The sequence below is a fragment of the Phaethon aethereus genome (assembly GCF_964289735.1).
Source record: "Phaethon aethereus genome assembly, chromosome: 1".
In the NCBI taxonomy this organism is placed as follows: domain Eukaryota; kingdom Metazoa; phylum Chordata; class Aves; order Phaethontiformes; family Phaethontidae; genus Phaethon; species Phaethon aethereus.
This window is the reverse complement of record NC_138575.1, coordinates 118,579,497-118,597,294: the sequence shown is the minus strand read 5'-3', so window position 1 is coordinate 118,597,294 and position 17,798 is coordinate 118,579,497. Positions and strand designations below refer to the sequence as shown.

Here is a 17,798-nt window from a genome sequence, read left to right as displayed (position 1 = left end):
GAGCCAGATCAACTGCTGAAACCCACCAGCAGTTGTTCATACCCCCCAGATGTTAATGGCCATCCACAAAAACAGGCTACGAAGACGACATCTTAGGAGTGCTGCCTTAAAGTACTGTCAGGATGTGGAGCTCCAGGGCATGGAGCAGCTGCCAAACCGATGCACATACAGACCTATGGAAAAGGTGTGGCCAGGATCCTCAGATGGGATTTCTTAGCCCACCTTTCCTTTTTGCCTCATGGAGACAGGGAAATGTAGACCTCTATGGCAGCATCTAGGCACTATAAATTAAGTACTGTACAAATACAGAATGAAAAGACTGCTTTTAACTTAAAAAACAAACAAAACTTATATGTAGACCATTAGCAGGGATGTGGGAATGCCAAAGGATTTTTGGAAGTCTGTTTATAAAAGATTAAGGCTTTTAGCCAAAGATAGGACAAAAAGAGATGCCAAGGGAAAGAGAATGAAAGGAAACGAGTGTAGGTGCAAGGCAGTAGAAGGAATTAGCTTTTCACTTGCACAGCTTCAATTGACCACAGAACACCACTAAACTGGTTTTTGTGTGACCACGGATTATAAGTGGTAGGCTAAAGGCTGAGTCTACCTACAAACAGGACTTAGATAAACCTGTCTACTGTGTTTTTAATGACGCAGCTGTACTTTAGTGGTCATGTCATTATTAGTTACCTAGCTGTTGTTACTGATGATAAAAGATGGGCTCTGTCCTGGAGCAAGGCTCTTCTTCTTCTGAATGTGAGTTCAGGCTGAGCTGCCGCCAGCAGAACTAACGAAACCCTTGCTACCTCACACTGTTACTTCTGAAGCTTGGGCAAGGTTTATGTCTCCCAGACTGGCCACCAATTAGCGTTTCATAACATCTTCTAACATCGTCATTTCATTATTAAGGTTTTTCTCATTCTGTTAGGTTTCTGAAGTTATACTATATGCTCTTTCATGCAGTGTTTGCATTAACTTACTATAATTATTTTGTTTTATTAGATTTCATAATTCATATGTTCAGTAAGGCTCTTTGCCAGAAATGGTTCTTCGAATGCTCTCGGTCCTCAGTTCATGTTGAGGGATTAACAGCGCGTTGGAGTTTCTTTAAGGGATATTTCCCTCAACCCTGTTTTTATGTAGTGAGTGGTGGTCACAGCTTAAAGGGGTTATATACATCTGGAAGTTCTAATCCTCTCTAGATATCAGAAAGGAAAAGAAGTCTGAAGCTGTAATTTCCTCTGGTTTCAGTTCTCTCCCTCCCCTACATGCCAGCAGCCATTTCAGAGCAGAGAAAGCCTCCTTTATTCTAACTTTCGCTGCATTATTTACTTACTCACGGTCTGCTGGGTAAGTAATTATTGCTGGAATTAACTTAATTACTTAGTAAGTAATTAAATGCTTTTGATGCATAGGAAGAAATTTTCCTTCATTAAGAAGCAACTCTGTGGCAATAAACTTTTTACCTTTGTCCAGTTACTTTATAAATAATAAGAAACAAAAGGCCCAAACTCACTCCTGTTACTTAGGTGAAATATCCATTTGCTTTTGATTTCAGAATCGCAGTCTGCCCAGTACTTGTACTGAGCAGTGGGTCTGCCTGCACCCTGCCCTTCCAGTTCTGACAGAGATTATAAATAAATGAACCATTAAATGATAATTCTGTAAAGCAAACAAAACACAGGAGAGTGCAGGTGAAAATTAAAATGTGCAATGTCTGGTAATACATTTATAGAGGCTGTGGTTTTACTAATATTCACTCTTATTTACATTAAGGAGATTAAAGATTAAACTTATGTGTGCATGCACTCTTACAAAAGAGAAAAGTAAACCCATTCTGCGATTTTACACACACTTGGGCCACGTCCTTCACATTGCTACAGGTATTTTCAACTTCAGCTGCCGCTCTCTACGGGGCAGTTAAGGGCAGTCAACAGGTGGTCTTAAAAAAAAAAAAATAATAATCCTAAAATCAACTGAAATTACAAAGGAAAAATGCAAATTACAGGTTTCTTTTCTCGCAGATGTTACAGCTACCTATGCCAGGTCCGCGAACGAAGCCACCCTGGTGGCTACAGTACGCAGCGTGGCCCGGGACAGCGCTGAGCCTGGCTGCGGGGCGGAACCGTGGCTGCCTCTCCTGACGGGAGGGCAACTCCTGACCCTCAGAGGCCGCTTGCGTCTCGCTACCTGCCACCCACAGCGCGGAAAGGACGCGGGAACAAAGCGATCAGCGGCCAGGAATCCGCCGCTTGGCGGGCGCAACAACGATGTGCCTAAATCAGTAACAAACAAATAATCAGAGAGTCTAAAACAAATAAGCAAGTAACTGGTTTGAGCGGCCCCGCCGCCCCCAGCGGAGCTGCCTGGAGGAGGCTGCTTGCACGGGCAGAGCCTCCCACGCTGCGCCGCGGGGAGGGGGGAGAGGGAAACCGGATGCCCCTGTGGCAACGCCAGCATTTGGGGGGGGGGGGGGGCGTCGGAAAGAGGTTTCCCTGGGGCTTCTTCGGCTCTGAGGGGAGACCTTTGTCTCGCGCTCCCGCCGCTCCGGGATGGCCCTCCGGGGCGCGGCGCTGCCCCTGCCGCAGCGCCCGCAGCCGGGCAGCGGGGGAGGGAGGGGGCCGGCACGCCCCGGAAGGGAGCTGGGGCAAAATTCAGCACTTGCCCCCGTCTCCACCTCCGGGTCGCCGTGCAGCAATCACGCACGGCCTTTTCTTGGCCAGATACTAAACGCTTTAAGGCAAAGTAAACACCCTTTCTACTGTTTTTTAGATGCCTAGCCCCCAGCAACAATAGGCGAACACAGTAACCCTTTGTGACAGTTTACTTTTTTTCCTAAAAGAGCTTGGAAAATTATTTCAACAGATAGTACTTCATCCCATCATAATTATCAATGCATTACTGCTTATTTATCTCTTATTTTACAAGGCTTACTTAGATGACGGTGACGTGGTCTTCCAGGTGCTGCGCACAGCAAGGAGAACAGAGGCAAGGCAAGGAAACATAAATGTAAAAATACGTAAGAAAATTAACTTGTGGCTAGCAAAGACTGAAAAACTTCAGCTACAATCTAGCAGGGTTTAAATTAATCTTGCCCTATTTAGGAATATCGTTCTCCTACACAAGCAATTGTCATATTGCATGAATTTTATGCTTGTTTTACGTCTCACTCAAAATAGCATTACTTTCAGTCATTGCTATTTGTTTACTTTTTTAGTACATGGGGATAAAGAATTATATGTGTATTACTCACACACAGTGACTGAGACTTTTCAAAGCAATGTAAGTAATCATTGCTACTCCTCCAAACGAAAGCAATTTTATTTTAATGGGACATGTGACAAAATCTCCATTTCTTGTAAAAAAAAAAAAAAGATCAAGTGGTTTATTCAGAAGAGAAGTTTTTAAGCTGAGGCGAAAGGGAATGGCTGCAGAGGTGCCCCCGCTCCACTCCCCCTGAAGGGAGGGAATGCCATCGTCCACTTAGCCACAAGAGAAATATGCCGGCTAATTAATAAAAACACACAGCCCTCAAAAAGATCACTCCCCCGAATCCTTATGCATTCTTTATTTTTGAGATTCAAGATTATTTTCAAAAACCTGCCAGTAGTCTAAGAAAACCGAGGGCCTTTTAACTGAACACAGGTGAAAATCAGAGCTGGGAAACACCACCCAGTTACAGATTGCTGGCTTTAATTTTATAACAACTAGTTCAAAAACCAAATTTCCTTCTGCTGTGAATTCTGCCTACGGAGTTCGTGCCGTCTGTGTTTGTGTTAATGGGAACATTACCAGGTCACAAGCGCACAAGCAGCAAACTAAATGCTATTAGCTATTTATCCTGTTACAAGAATTATGCTTAAATACCTCAATGCTATTTCTAATCCGTATTTAATAACATGGCAAGATGCCAGCCGAACATTCTACATGGAGACAAAAATCTTATATCCTTTTTAAATTCTTACAGGGAATTACTTCAACAAAAGAGCATTATATTCTCGAACACATTATAGGTCTGAGAAAAACAGATTAGCTGGTATTTCAGTGACACATCCTGTTTTACACTTCACCATATGATACTTAACCTGCGACACAGAGCCATGCTGTTTCAATCTAAATGCAAAAACTGTATGCACATATATAAAGTATCTGTGATCTGTGCTGTAAACAAATAAGTAAATAAATAAGAAATAATCAAATAAATAAGCTCTTTTATGCAGCTTCAGGGAGCAGGTCACTGAAGGCTTGATAAAATATTTTGCCATTGGTATTCCTAACTCTGATGTTTAAATCAAGAGGTAAAGATGAAAGATGAAAAGAGGGATTTGGTTTTGTGGGTTTTTTCCCCACTAACAGTATGGGATGTTTTGGTCCAAGTAGAAAATAATTCAAATGACTGGGTAAAATATTACATAAAAATCCTGTCAGCTCCAGTGGGAACTGGCAAAGACGTGTCCTGAAAGAGCAGTTAAAAACTGGGCACAAATACCAGCAAAAACCCATTAGCTGGACTCTGTTCCTTCCCTTCCCGGTGTAAATTCAAATTCAAGGCTATTCTTCATCCTGCTCTCCCCACCACCTCGCTTCCATTCACAGGCTTTGGGAAACTAGGAGAAACACAGTATTGCTAATTAAAATGCATTTTAAAAATAAAGATATACTGCATGAATCATACTGCAAACCAATCAGCCCCAGCATCTCCAGCTGTAACACTGATATTCCTCAAAACAAGGACCGTCCCTGAGGTCCCGGCCCCCGGGGAGCCCCCAGCCCCTGCGGTGCTCCGGGCAAAAGGAGGCCGATGGTTTTGCTGAGGGGGTTGGTAGCACGTTCATTTCTGTAGGTAGCGTACGACCTGAATTTAAGTTTAAGTTTTTAGGGTATATTTGGATCCTGTTTTGACTTTCACCTGCCACCATCATGGAAAGAAACTTGACTTTTTTCCAAAGCATTCGGGTTCTGTGATTGCTTTTAAAAATTATTTAAAAAATGACTACCAGATAAATGCCAATGATTCTCCAAGACACAAATGAGAATTTCTCTGAAATCTGAGTCAATGTTTAACTTCTTTGTAACTATGCCGTTCGAATAACCTGGGAAAGGGCGTGCATTTGTGACTCCAGTCCTGCTGTAACTTACTTTATGACAATTCTATTTCTGGTCTAGTTTGAATATTCAAATGCCCGCTGAAATTTCAGCACCTGCAGAGGAAAAAACCGAGATGGGACATAGCCCTTTTGCACCTCTGCCTGCCTGTGAGGCTTTACAACAACCGTCCCCCCGCGCAGGGCGCATCCTCGCGGGGAGGAGGCAGCCGTGGGTGCCCTGCGCCCGGGGAACGCCGCCGGCGGGCATCAGTGGCAGGCTGCACAAGCTGCCACTGCTGGCTCTAAGGAGCCGAATGTTTTTGCGAGGGAATTAAAACACTTTTCCTTTAGTGCTGAGCAGGCCGGTGTTACTGAAAGCAACTGGGAAGGAGTCACTGGGCTTGTTCAAGTTTTTATCAGTAAATAATCAGACATTGCAAATGGAAATGCATACAAGTCCTTATCACTGCGTGACATTTTATTATCTGAGCGAGAAAATAATCATGTAACCTTCACATGGCATTTACTTACGCTCCTTGGGCAGAGTCAGAGGAACATGCAACTTCTTTCTTTTTAAAAGAAGCAGTAGGGCCTCTTTAGAGGAGAGACAGAGAATACAGTCAGCGGTAGCACAGGAGTAAGTCTCCACGCTTCACTTCCCCTTACATAAAATATGTATAATATTTCCTTTCAATACCTTACTCCCTTTACTATCCCTGAAGAGGAAGGGTCTGTCCCTTGCTAAAAACTATACAGCCACCAATTCAAAGTGACTTCACCCGAGATAAGCATCCTAAAAAAGTGTGGTCATATTAATAATTTCCATTATCACTTCTGCTTCACTATAATTTTGCTTTTTAAAAATAGCCATAAATATGATTTTGTATGGGTCCACACAATAAAGACCACAACACTGTAAGAAAGGTTGAAACGCAGCGTCCCTGTGATGGCTAACCCTGGCTGGTACCCGTCAAGGTGAAGAGCCCAGAAAGGCGGAATTGTTTGTGGAAATGGAGCGATCACAAGGTTGCCTAATCCTCTTCCTGCTAACAGGGCAGCAAAGTGCTGGAGAGAACTGATTTCAAATGGAAGAAGACATGGAAGAAAAAGTTGGTTTAGTATCAAAGATATCTAGTAAATAAAATTAGACTTTTTAAGATCGAGATAAAATCATTTATTTTTACTATTAGGGATGGTAATAAAACCAAAATCCAGATTCTCAAGCGGACTGGGCAGGATTTTTAACACCCAAGCTGGGAAAAGGACACCATACCTTTTCATCTTTTTAACGCCTGCCACATTCTGCTTTCTCAGAGCACGTGGGTCACACATCTCTTATTCCACAAGCAGTCCCAAAATCAGTGGGAACCAGAGGCTACTGAATACCATTTAAAATCTACATATCACTACAAAAGGAAGTAACAGCAAATAAGCCATACATTGCCTAACCATAAGGTTGCTGGACATTCCTGGCTCCACGCATTGGACATTTCTGATGCTGCCTCCCTTTCACAGAATCACAGAATCACTAAGGTTGGAAAGGACCTTCAAGATCATCAAGTCCAACCATTAATCCAGCGCCACCATGTCCCCTAAACCATGTCTTGAAGCGCCACATCCACACGTTTTTTGAACACTTCCAGAGATGGCGACTCCACCACCTCCCTGGGCAGCCTGTTCCAATGCCTGACCACCCGTAATGCAGGTAATTATTAAATGTTGATGTTGTCAAAGAGAGACCAGGAATAACTCTCTGTCGATGGCACTGGCTTGGGCGAGGGATGCACAGTAATCTTCCACTTACACTGCTGGTAGCATCACAACCTGAATCACCCGCATCCCACCTCAGTGCCCTAAGCACAGGGCTAACGATTCAGCTGCTGCTGCCCCCTCCATTTTGGCAACTGTGCCTAAACAGCTTGTGAATGAATATAGACCTAGCACTGACAGGTAATATTTCCTGGAAAAAAGCTCTTAGTTGTTACTTAATGAAGACCATTTGAAAAATTTCACCTGAATTTATTTATGATTTCATTTGAGTATATTTTTCAACTAATTGGCCAAATCCCTTTCCTCTCCTCGCCCAGAAAATCATTCACCAGTCTCTAATGTTTTATATTTGTGAACGCCATAACTGGTTTTTTATTCATCTAGAAACAAATACAAATCAAGCCTCAAATTAAACAGACAGAAGATTCCCAGGCAGAGCTGCATGACAATCACCTCATGCAGCAATCACCAACGTTTCTGAAGAAGGCAGCAGCTTTCCAGCAGGACTTGTGAAACGAAGGTTCACTTCCCACAACTGGGGACCAAAGGCAGAGCAGACAAGGAAAAATTCCATCCTTGCCCCTGGTCTGTGCTGACCACAGGGAAGATCAGCCATTTAACGAAGACGAAACTCAAGGAGTAGAGGCACTGTGGTTGAATTTTGGGCAGCAGGCTGATCTCGTCAGAAGTTTCTGCGGATTTCAGCCAGCGAGAAATACAGGATGTGCCCTAGGACTGAATCAGGAAAGTGTCCCCTGTTCAGTGAAGGGCTTAAACAGCACGTGACTTTCAGCTTACGCTTAAAGTAAAACACATGGTGAGGTGCCTTACTGAAGGAGTGTGCTGAGAGTAAATAAGAATAGGAACAGGTCTAGGTACCTTTGAAGACGTTTACTTTATTTCAGAACTGGTTTTGCCTAAAACACACCTGCAAACAGCAGAGATCTGCGGCCACACTGAGAATAAATAGATGCTTATGGCCTGTATGTTATTATGTGTTTTAGGACTTCCAAAGCACGGACAAAAACATGACTCCAAAAAGTATGACTAGATCATACAAAAAAGAAAAAAAAATTAGATGCAACTTCATATTTCTGATCACTTAGGTCTACCTGTTCATTTGTGTCTTTCTGGAACAGGACTTGGCCTCTAAGTTGTGAGAACTGACACTGGCAAAAGCACACAGCACGCTACTGCTCCATTAAGCATCCCTCCAGGAGCAAAGCAGCAAAACCAATTTCGGTGTAGTTTTCAAAGCTACCTTGTTTCTTTCTGGCAGTCTAAACTCTAAAAAGAGGACAACCAGAACGGCCGGAAAGGAAAGCATGAGAAGTAAAAATGAAAAAGATAGCACATTCAGAAAATTGGCATAGCTTTTTCAGAAGAAAAAAAAAATGGTACCATTGCCTTTCAAACCAAAGCCTCCCCAGCACGGTTTTATTGAAGACTGCTGGAAGCATACGCAGCTCCCAGAAAAACTGCTGCGGGTGCACCCAGCATGCACAGTAACCCGAAGTGTTATGAAAGGAATTTCTAATGCCTGTTCCTCTTAAGCTGCATTGGGGAACCCGAAATTGCCACATTCCAGCTGAAAAAAAAAAGAAAAAAGCAGCTGAAAAAGGGCAACTACCCATGGAACGGGAGCCAGCTTCCTGCTCTCTGCAGCAGAACGGGACAGAACCGCAAAACGGCTTTGGACGAACACACCTCTGCTGATTCGGTGCTTTGCGTACGGCTGTGTGCAGCCCAAGAATCAAAACCACCAGACGAATCGCTAATTAACCAGCAGCCAGGAGAGCGGGGCTGCGCTGGTTTTGCTGGGCAGCCCCACAAGGCTCAGTCCCGACCAGCTTCGGTTTGATTCTGGTTTCAGCAGATCCAGCCTGCGCCCGTGCTCTGCTCCGGGGCAGAGCCTTGCCCCTGAGCCTTTTTTCCCTTGTGTTGGGGTAACTTTCATAACCAGACAAAAGCAGACAGGTCCCACAGCCTGCTGTGAAACAGCATATCCAAAAGAATGGTGGAGGAAAACCACGTGTAAAAAATGACGGGACTGTAGAGGCACCTGAGAAAAGCTCCTACTTTCTGAAGAAGGTAACATGGAACGTAGCTTGAGAAGGAGAAAACCAGAGAGCGAGGAGGAAGGAGCAGATGTGCTCCTCGGGGAAGGTACGGCAGGGAAAGTGAAACGCAGCAGTGCTGGGAGGGGTTCGGGCAAAGAAGGGAAAGAGAAGCCGTCTGTTTCCCACCGTCGCCCAAACCATGCCGACTGCTCCCCTGCTCATTCCACAGCAATCTGTCCTTCCGTAGCATCACACAAATCCAGTGCGCTCACCTTTGGCGAGCTCTGGGTAGTTCCCTTTGCTTGGATAAATATCCAGTACCTAAATTTCCCCCCAAAAGTGCTTTCAATCCATAAATACAAAGCTAACGTAACTCCACACACACAAGTCTTTACTTTCACTCTCCTGAGGTCATCTAAATACTGGGCTCCTACGGTGAATCTACATTTAAAAAGGACAGTAAACACCTGGCTACTTTCATTTTGGTACAGGATGTCAGCTATTCTGCGTGGGAACCGTACTCATCTAACTGCTTTACAGACTGAGTGCACCGACGAGCAAAAACCAAGATCCTAAGCACAAATACCTACTCGGTGGTTGTCCTGTAAACGTTTACATGGAGCAGCAGGTACAGCACGGAGTCCACTGAACAGGCATCCAGGCTAGGAGGTTTTCGCAGGGATCTGAGCTCCTGCTCTCCATGGACTTCTTGCACACAGCATTCAAAGCCCAGACATTCAGTTTGAGAACAGTCCGTTTATACTTTAAATGCAAGTTATATATAAAACAGAGATCCATCACATCACAGAAAATGAGATTCTTTCTTGTGCTCCGATATGCAACACACGTTACTCTTTAAGTTGGATACGTTAACTGCGGTGTTTGGAAGCACAGATGCAAGCACCAGTTATTCCTCACAGCAAGACCTTTACTTTCTTGTTTATCAGCATTTTTGATAATTCAGCACAACTCTAAGTATGTCATGTCAGTCAAGTACATCTCAGGAATGGTGCAAGAAAATTCCATATCAGTAAAGTAATTTTGGTCCCTGGTAGGAATAAAATAACTCTCTGAATGAAAGAAATTACTTTGATTTAGAGACCAAGAATGTCACAAAACTGCATAAAGCCTATTTCTTTTCTCTGTTACCTTAGGCTCATGGTCAGCTTTTACTACGTACCATTTAACCCAGAAACTAAGCAAGAATTGTTTTGGAAGATGAGCAACCTCGGAGAAGGGCTTGTGCTCAAGCTGTGTTGTTTATGTTCAGCACTTACAGATAAATCGCTATCCCTAGAAATCTTTGGAATGATGAAATCTGCTGTTGTGATTCTACTGTTTAAGTTTTCTATCTGTAAGAAAATTTAAAATTGATTGGTAGGTAACCTTGGAGTTACCTAGAGTTTCTAATTTAGATTTCATTTAAATTAGAATTAAACTTTTAAGTTCTACATAAATGTTTAAATTGCTTAAAATTAACTGAATAATTTTGGTGAGAGTTCTGCTATATTCAAATGGTAAGATAAATTTAGGATATTTACAGATGTTTTCTGACAAAAAAAGGGGTTTTGCCACAGAATAAGAAAAAAAGAAAAGCTTACATATACCATTGAACTTAGAAGACCAGCTAGCAAGCTTCAATATCCACAAGGTGTCCTACCCAAGGTGCCAGGTATGCTTAGCTGAATTACCGAAGACAGATCGGAAAGTGTATCTGGATGACCCTTGCAAACATTTGACTTTGAAAAAACAGAAACATCAAGTGTTACTACCTAAAGGAAATATACAGTACATGTTATTTCATGCGAAAATTGAAATCAAGTAAACACCTAGTGAAACCCTCAGAGCAATTTTGATGTGGTCTTGTGCTTATAGCCAACGAGTCTTACGTAGTTCAGCTTCACTAAGGGCACAGTTCAGCTGCCCAAACACAGATGTCTGCTGTCTTTGGAGATGTCTGTAACCTGTCCAGTATGGAGCTGGTGGTCCAGAAGGACCTTATCTCCTATAGATGCTGCTAACACTGCTAAGTGCTAGAGTGTCTCAGCGCGATATCTCAATGCTGAGAACCAGTGGTGTCTTAGTGCAAAATAAATAGCACCGCATAGCAACCCAAATCAGCTTAAAGGCACGATTGCTGGTACCCGTGCTTGTAGAGCTAGCAGGAATTTTGCCACCCAACTCACCGTGGGAGGCACGAGGTAACACGATATTCACAATATTCAAATACATATATGCAAAATTAAATGAACCAATGCAAAGCAGCAAGAAGCAGAAGAGAAAAAACCAAACAAACCCCCACACACGCAAAACCAACCCTCTAAAAAGAACAAGCTTGATGAACAAAAGTAAAAACAAGAAACACTGCTCATCATACAGTTACATCCAAAAAGTTTCTGATAATGATGCTCCTGTTTGTTAGTCTCAAAACATTATTACTGGAAGACTACCAGGTACTTTAATGACAGCCAAGTCTAGTGTAATGCTCCCTAAGCAGCGAAACTATGAGGATCATTCAATCGCTGCTACTGTATTATTTTCTCAGGAGTCTTCTCCTATTATGAGACTTACTTTAACTTTTCTCTGTATCTGTGTAGCACTGTCAAATCATGGCACAGGCCTCCTATCGCTAGCACTGTGCATACAGGCACAGATAACAGGCAGACAGCCCCCACCTTGGCCATTTACAAGTAAGCCAAAAGTCAACAGGCTAGTGAAACAAACAGAAACAGGGATTACAAAGAAATTAGGGTCATACCGAACAGGACAAACAATGATCTCAGTATTTTAAACAGCCTAATCGCTGCCCAGTTTCCAGTGGCATTACAGAAAGGTAGACTTTTAAATAGAGGTTTGAAGAAGGTCAGGGAGCTGATGGATAATATGTTTACAAGGATAGATAATGTATTTACAATTTCCCAGCTGCATGGGAGAAAGTAGATAAGGTGCTTGCTGAGAAACGCAGCAGAAGGGTGAAAGAGGTCAGCGGCACTTGCAAAGCAGAGGTGGGTCTCAACATCTCAAAAGCACATAAGAGCTAATAGGCAGGCGTATCATAGTGATATAATAGAGCATAAAAGGGGTGGTCACATGCATTAGAAACATGCATGTGAAGGGCAGTGTTTGCGGTTGGAAACAAAATGTTTGCATTCAGTTTGGATCATCTTCTGACTTCCTTAACCCTTGAGTTTCGCACTTGCTCAGGAAGGAGCATCATGTCAGTGGACCACATGCTGTGGTCAGGTACAAGCACTCAATAATACCCAAATGCCAGAGTTCACACCATCCCACGCTGGAATCCACTCTCTCCCTTTTTCCCATCAAAATACGTCAGCAGCTATATAAGCAAAGCATTATGTATGTGCTCTTAAGCCCTGTCACCACAGAGAACTTCCAGTCTCCCTCTTCTTATATCCCCTCTCCTATTGCCAAGAGAAGGGTAGAAAGATAGAGACCGTGCCTCCAGGTGACAGCAAGAGCAGCTTGAACATGAACTCTCCAGACAGTGGCACAGAGAAGTGCTGCTCATCTCCCAGCACTGTGACCCCTGCACATTTTGGTGAGTGGGGTGATGCTGAGCTCTCCAGTAGGCATTTTTTTCTTGATTGAACTGGAGGAACTAGTGCCAATCTCAAGCTAAAAAAAAAAAAATCTAGCTCCAGGTAAGGTAAAATATTAAAGCTTTGTAATACTCCTCCACTGAAATCATTAGAAAAGCGGCTGCAGTAATTTCAAGGTGTTCCTAAGTTACTAATGCTAAGTCAATCATGAAAACGCTCCTTCTTCTGTCTTTATTAATCCATAAATATTCATAAATACCATGCTTAATCCTAATACTTGGGGACTACAGAGTCACAACAGATGCTGTTGTTATAGTCTGCTCTCTAATTTTGGCCACGTTGTTCTTCCACAAAGCATACACCCAGCTGCAGTAATGACTTTAGTCTCTGCCACTCTCCAGCATGCCGTGATGGACAGAAGAGCCGAAAAGGAGAATAACGATGATACAAAAGTGTAACTTTTGCAAAAGTGTAAAAAAGTAGAAGTTACACAAAAGTGTAACTTTTAACCCTCCCTGCAAAGAGGGCTGTTGATCTGTGAACCAGAAAGTCTGTAAATCACCTCTGCCAGGCTCAACAGCAATAGCTCCTGCTCTTTGACACAACGTCACAGATTTCGGATCCAGCGTTATCATCTAGGTATTGGTACACCAGCCTGAGGTACCGAGTTGCCTTTAGACCACAGAATCCGTCCCAGCCCGTGTGCTAAGGAAGTGCCTAAACTGGGGAGCGGCTGGGGTGCATTCACGAACATCAGTCAGTACTATCATTCATCTTTCCAGTATGGCATCATCCAGCACGTCTGACGCTACTATTTGTAAGCCTCAGAACGTTCCTCCTTTTCAAAGGAGGCTCAGCCTTGAAAAAAGGAGTGTGCACTATGGTGGGATAAATCAAGGCATAAACATTGCTTCAGCCCTAACCCCCCTCATCCAGAGGGCTGGCAATGAGGTTTTCCTTCATGGTTAATTCTGGGTACTCTGAGAAAAATATCCCACCCTGCTCCACACTTCATTTAGTCCAGAGAGGTCAGAGAAGAGGGAAGAAAAACACCTTAAGATGGTTTCTACGCACAGAAATTCCACATCTAATATTTCATCTCTGCGGATGGATGCTGTTTCCTCAAAGTCCCACTGATTTTTATGGGATTCCAGGCACAGGCTAGAAAGAAGCTCTAAAGCTCTATGCTATAAAATAACCAGAAATTAATTTTAAGACCATTACAATTTTCCTCTTTTTTGTCCATTTCCCTCTAACCTAAATCTTCCCTGCCCAAACATACACAAACTGGACAATTACAAGGGTTGCTACACTGCTGGGCAGTTTACTGTCTCTCTGAATCCAGCCTTGCCAAATGTTAGGGCAATTATCTAAATACTGACCATAGTTCATGTTGGAAAATCCCAGTATCATTACCCAGTTTCTTCCACCTCAGCCCCCCTGATGTGCTGTGTGCCCTTCTTACTGTATTCTGAAGATCTTAAAAACCCTTGAGAACTCCTTATGTCACAAGTCGCAGCTAGTGATTCCAAACAGATGCTGCTGGGTCCCAGCTCCAACAGTGAGGAGGCCACAGGAGACCTCCAGAGTCCACCAGAAAACTGAGATCCCTTTCCATTTAAACCTAGAGGAACCTCAAGAAACGCAGCACAGAGCCCATGAGGGAAAATCACCTTGTAGGTCAGGTCTGTGCTTCTCTGGGCTCTGGGTTGAGCAGTACCACCAGCTCCCAGGGGTGAGGGGACTGGCAGCACTGGCCTTCAGCCACCCTGCGGGAAGCCCCGTCCTGTCCTGCCCCGGCCGCAGAAGGAATGAGGAGTCAGAGGCAGGTTTATTTTGGGCGTTAATAACCAAATGACCTTAGCCAGGTTGGACTTTTGCCTGCTGGATTTAAATGCCACTCATCACAGGAGCTTCCCAGGGCTCCAGGAGGGGAGGGTCGCGAACCTGGGTTTCCTCACCAGACCCCACACCTTACCTTGACGAAGAGGGAGATGTCGTGTTCCTGCTTCTCATCCTCTTCCTCCTCCAGGGCGGCCGGCGAGCCTCTCTCGTCCTCCTCGTCCTCCGCTCGGCCCCGCACGCCGTTCAGGCTGCGACCTGCCGCGTCCCACCCGCCGACCCCGGCAGCCGGGGACCCGGCGCGCTGCCCCGCCGCCGCGCCTTCCCCTGCCTCCGGGGCGGCGCTCCCTGCTCCTGCCACGGCCAGGGCAGCGGCTCCCCGCTCCGCTCCCGGCGTCTCCGCTGCGTCCTCGCCACCGGGGCCGCACGGCGACCGGCCTCTGCCGTCGGCCTCCGCTACGGGTGGCAATGCCACCTCTGCTTCCCTGCGGTTCTCGGGAGGCACCTCACTCCCCGCCGGGACCGACGGCCCCTCGGGGTCTGCCCCCTCTGGGACTGCGTGCCTCAGCACCTCTTCGGGGTCTGTCCCCGACGGGGCTTCCTCTCTCGCCGCCTCCTCGGGGTCTTTCCCCGCCGGGGCTGTCGCCGAAGCCTCCTCGGGGTCTGGCCCCGCCGAGGCCACCTCCGCCTCTTCGCCCTCCATCCCCGTCGGGGCCATGGCCGCTTCCTCGGGCTCCGTCCCCGCCGAGGCTGACTCCTCGGGCTCCGTCCCCGCCGGGGCTACCTCCTCGGGCTCCGTCCCCGCCGGGGCTACCTCCTCGGGCTCCTTCCCCGCCGGGGCTACCTCCTCGGGCTCCTTCCCCGCCGAGGCAGACCCCTCGGGCTCCGTCCCCGCCGGGGCTACCTCCTCGGGCTCCGTCCCCGCCGGGGCTACCTTCTCGGGCTCCGTCCCCGCCGGGGCTGCCTCCTCGGGCTCCGTCTCGGCCGGGGCTACCTCCTCGGGCTCCGTCCCCGACGGGGCTACCTCCTCGGGCTCCGTCCCCGACGGGGCTGACTCCTCGGGCTCCGTCCCCGACGGGGCTACCCCCTCGGGCTCCGTCCCCGCCGGGGTTACCTCCTCGGGCTCCGTCCCCGCCGGGCCTGCCTCGTCGGGCTCCGTCCCCGCCGGGGCAACCTCCTCGGGCTCCGTTCCCACCGGGGCAGCCCCCTCGAGCTCCGTCCCCGCCGGGGCAACCTCCTCGGGCTCCGTCCCCGCCGGGGCTGCCTCCACGGGCTCCGTTCCCACCGGGGCAGCCCCCTCGGGCTCCGTCCCCGCCGGGGCTGCTTCCTCGGGCTCCGTCCCCGCCGGGGCTGCCTCCTCGGGCTCCGTCCCCGTTGGGGCCACCGCCGCGTCCTCCGGGTCTGCACTCGCAGGCGCAGAGCCCTCGGGCGCGTCTACAACTGCGGCTGCCGCTACCGGCTCCCCACCTGCCACGTCTTCGCCCCGCGGGCCGCTCACGTCGGGGTCTCGCTGCTCAGCCCCCACCGGAGCCTGCTGTCCGGCGTCCGGCCCGCCCGGGGTCTCCACCGCCCCCTCGGGGGAGGCGCTCCCTGCCCCGCCGCTGGCCCCGGGGGGCACCGCCGCCGCCGCGGCCGGCTCCTGCCCAGCCGCCGCCTCCCCGCTCAGCTGCGGCGCCTCGCCGGCGGAGGACCCGTCCGGGGGCTTCGCCGCCCCCTCGGGGGACACCCTGGGCTGCGGGTCTCCCGCCGCCACCGCTTCTTCATGTCCTTCTTCCCGCGGGACGTCGCTCCCCTCTGGCGGCGAGGCGCCAGGCAGCCCCGGGCTCTCCGCCATGCCGGCCTCCCCCGGGGCCGCCGCCCGAGAGCGCAGCGAGGCGGCCGCGTCCGGCCGCCGGGACCTGCGGGGACAGCGGAGCCGCCGCCGGGGATCAGCGCCGGGCACCGACGTGGGGGACGGCGGCGCCTGCGCACGGCCGCCCCCGGGGCCGCGCGTGAACGTGTGTGTACGTGTGTGTGTGTGTCCGTGGGGGTGGCAGCCACAGGTGCCCGCGCTCCTCTTCCCGCGCCTCCCCGCAGAGGGCAAGGCCAGCGGGTCCCTCGGCCCCCGCCCCAGACCTCTCCGCCCCGGTAAATCTCTTCTCCACTCGCTTCGGCTGCAGCTCGCACGGGAGGAGGTGGCGAGAGCGTGACCGTGGGGGCACCGAGCGCTGCTAGACCTCCCCTCAGCCCTCTACTCCCACCCCAAAGCCCCACCCATCCCCATTTCTGCCCTTGCTTTTTCCTCTCCGCTGCTGCTCACGGCCTCAGGCGCAGCGTCTCTTGCAGCCCCCCGCCGCCCTGCTGCTCTCCCCAGCCACTCGCCTGGCACCCACAAGCCCTGGGACCAACAGCTACCCAGGGCCTGAGGGTTTGCTGGCCACCAGAACAAGGAGAGAGACGCCACTTCCCAAATCCAGGTTTATGAAGGGAACCACTAATACCCCCCCAAGCTGCTGACGCACTGAAGCCGGCAGAGCCCCGACAGCCTGGCACAGTTCCTTAAAAATACAGATGAACCAATACCTCCTCTCAGCGGCTACATGGTATCTGAAACGTATTCCCAAGCATCTTTGGGCTGCAGTACACTCCGTTACAAAGGGAAGTGTCTCCGTATCAACTTGCAGAAGTTCTAAGAGGGAACATCGAAACACCCTGTGAAAAACAAAAAACAAAACAACAAAACCAACAAAAACACAACTAGATTTGCACACTTTTAAGTAGCTTTCATATGTGACCACGCCAAGCGCTATGCGCCTTGGCGAGAGTTTGCATTGAAATGTGATGAGAAATCCCGTGTTCTGTGCGGAGCAGGTGGCTGCTGTGAAAGAAGCAGTAACTTTCCGCTGGGGTAAGGCAGCTGCAGATTCATTCTTCTCCTGTTCCAGATAAAAGGCATCTTCTCATACTTTTGGTAATTTCTCTGGCTTATGGAGGCACTTTATTGTCAAAAAAGACAGTCAGCAGGTTCTGGTGTGCGGATAAGCTTCAGTAGTTTTGCTTGTAGGCAAGATATCGTTTCCTAAGAGATGCAGTCTGCTCTAGTCTCACTCTCTTCAGAAGTGATTCATGTGAAAGCATTACTTATGCTATTTGAACAGAAAATTGTCCTAGTTTTGTAGGTGTAGAGAAAACAGTGGATGGAAAAGCTAGCTGGCAGGAGTCAGGTATCATAATTAAAAAACGTGCAATTAAACACTTTTATGTATGCGTATGTAAACCCATTTTTTATATTCAAGAGTAGAAAGAGTGGGGACAAGCCTGAACACAGGGATTGGTAATGGGTGAGAAGAGAGATATTGCAGCTAACAGGAGACAGGAAATACAAAATAAATTATTCTGTGAGGTCAAATACCTGCTCTGATAAAAACAAAGAAACAAACAAACAAATACATAATCCTGCAGCTATTATTTAGAGAATTTAGGAGTGCCCATAGGTGCGT

At 47.8% G+C, this 17,798-nt stretch overlaps 2 protein-coding genes across 2 annotated transcripts in view; both read right to left on the bottom strand.

The window, feature by feature from the left end:
* Nucleotides 1-15,146, bottom strand: part of CLIC6 (chloride intracellular channel 6) — a gene marked incomplete at its 3' end in the record, with an annotated part of 32,545 nt that extends 17,399 nt beyond the window's left edge. The window contains exon 1 of the mRNA XM_082015570.1: nucleotides 14,456-15,146. Coding sequence (XP_081871696.1) covers nucleotides 14,456-15,037 — 582 coding nt within the window. The 5' untranslated portion in view covers nucleotides 15,038-15,146. The remainder of the gene's footprint in view (nucleotides 1-14,455) is intronic.
* LOC309416598 (uncharacterized protein) lies at nucleotides 15,100-16,420 on the bottom strand (the record flags this gene model as incomplete). Its single annotated transcript, XM_082013904.1, has 2 exons — nucleotides 15,195-16,420; nucleotides 15,100-15,103 (listed from the first exon to the last, which is right to left on the bottom strand). Exons 1-2 carry the CDS (start codon nucleotides 16,151-16,153, stop codon nucleotides 15,100-15,102), a joined length of 963 nt encoding a protein of 320 aa, XP_081870030.1. The 5' UTR covers nucleotides 16,154-16,420.
* Nucleotides 16,421-17,798: the final 1,378 nt, after the last annotated feature.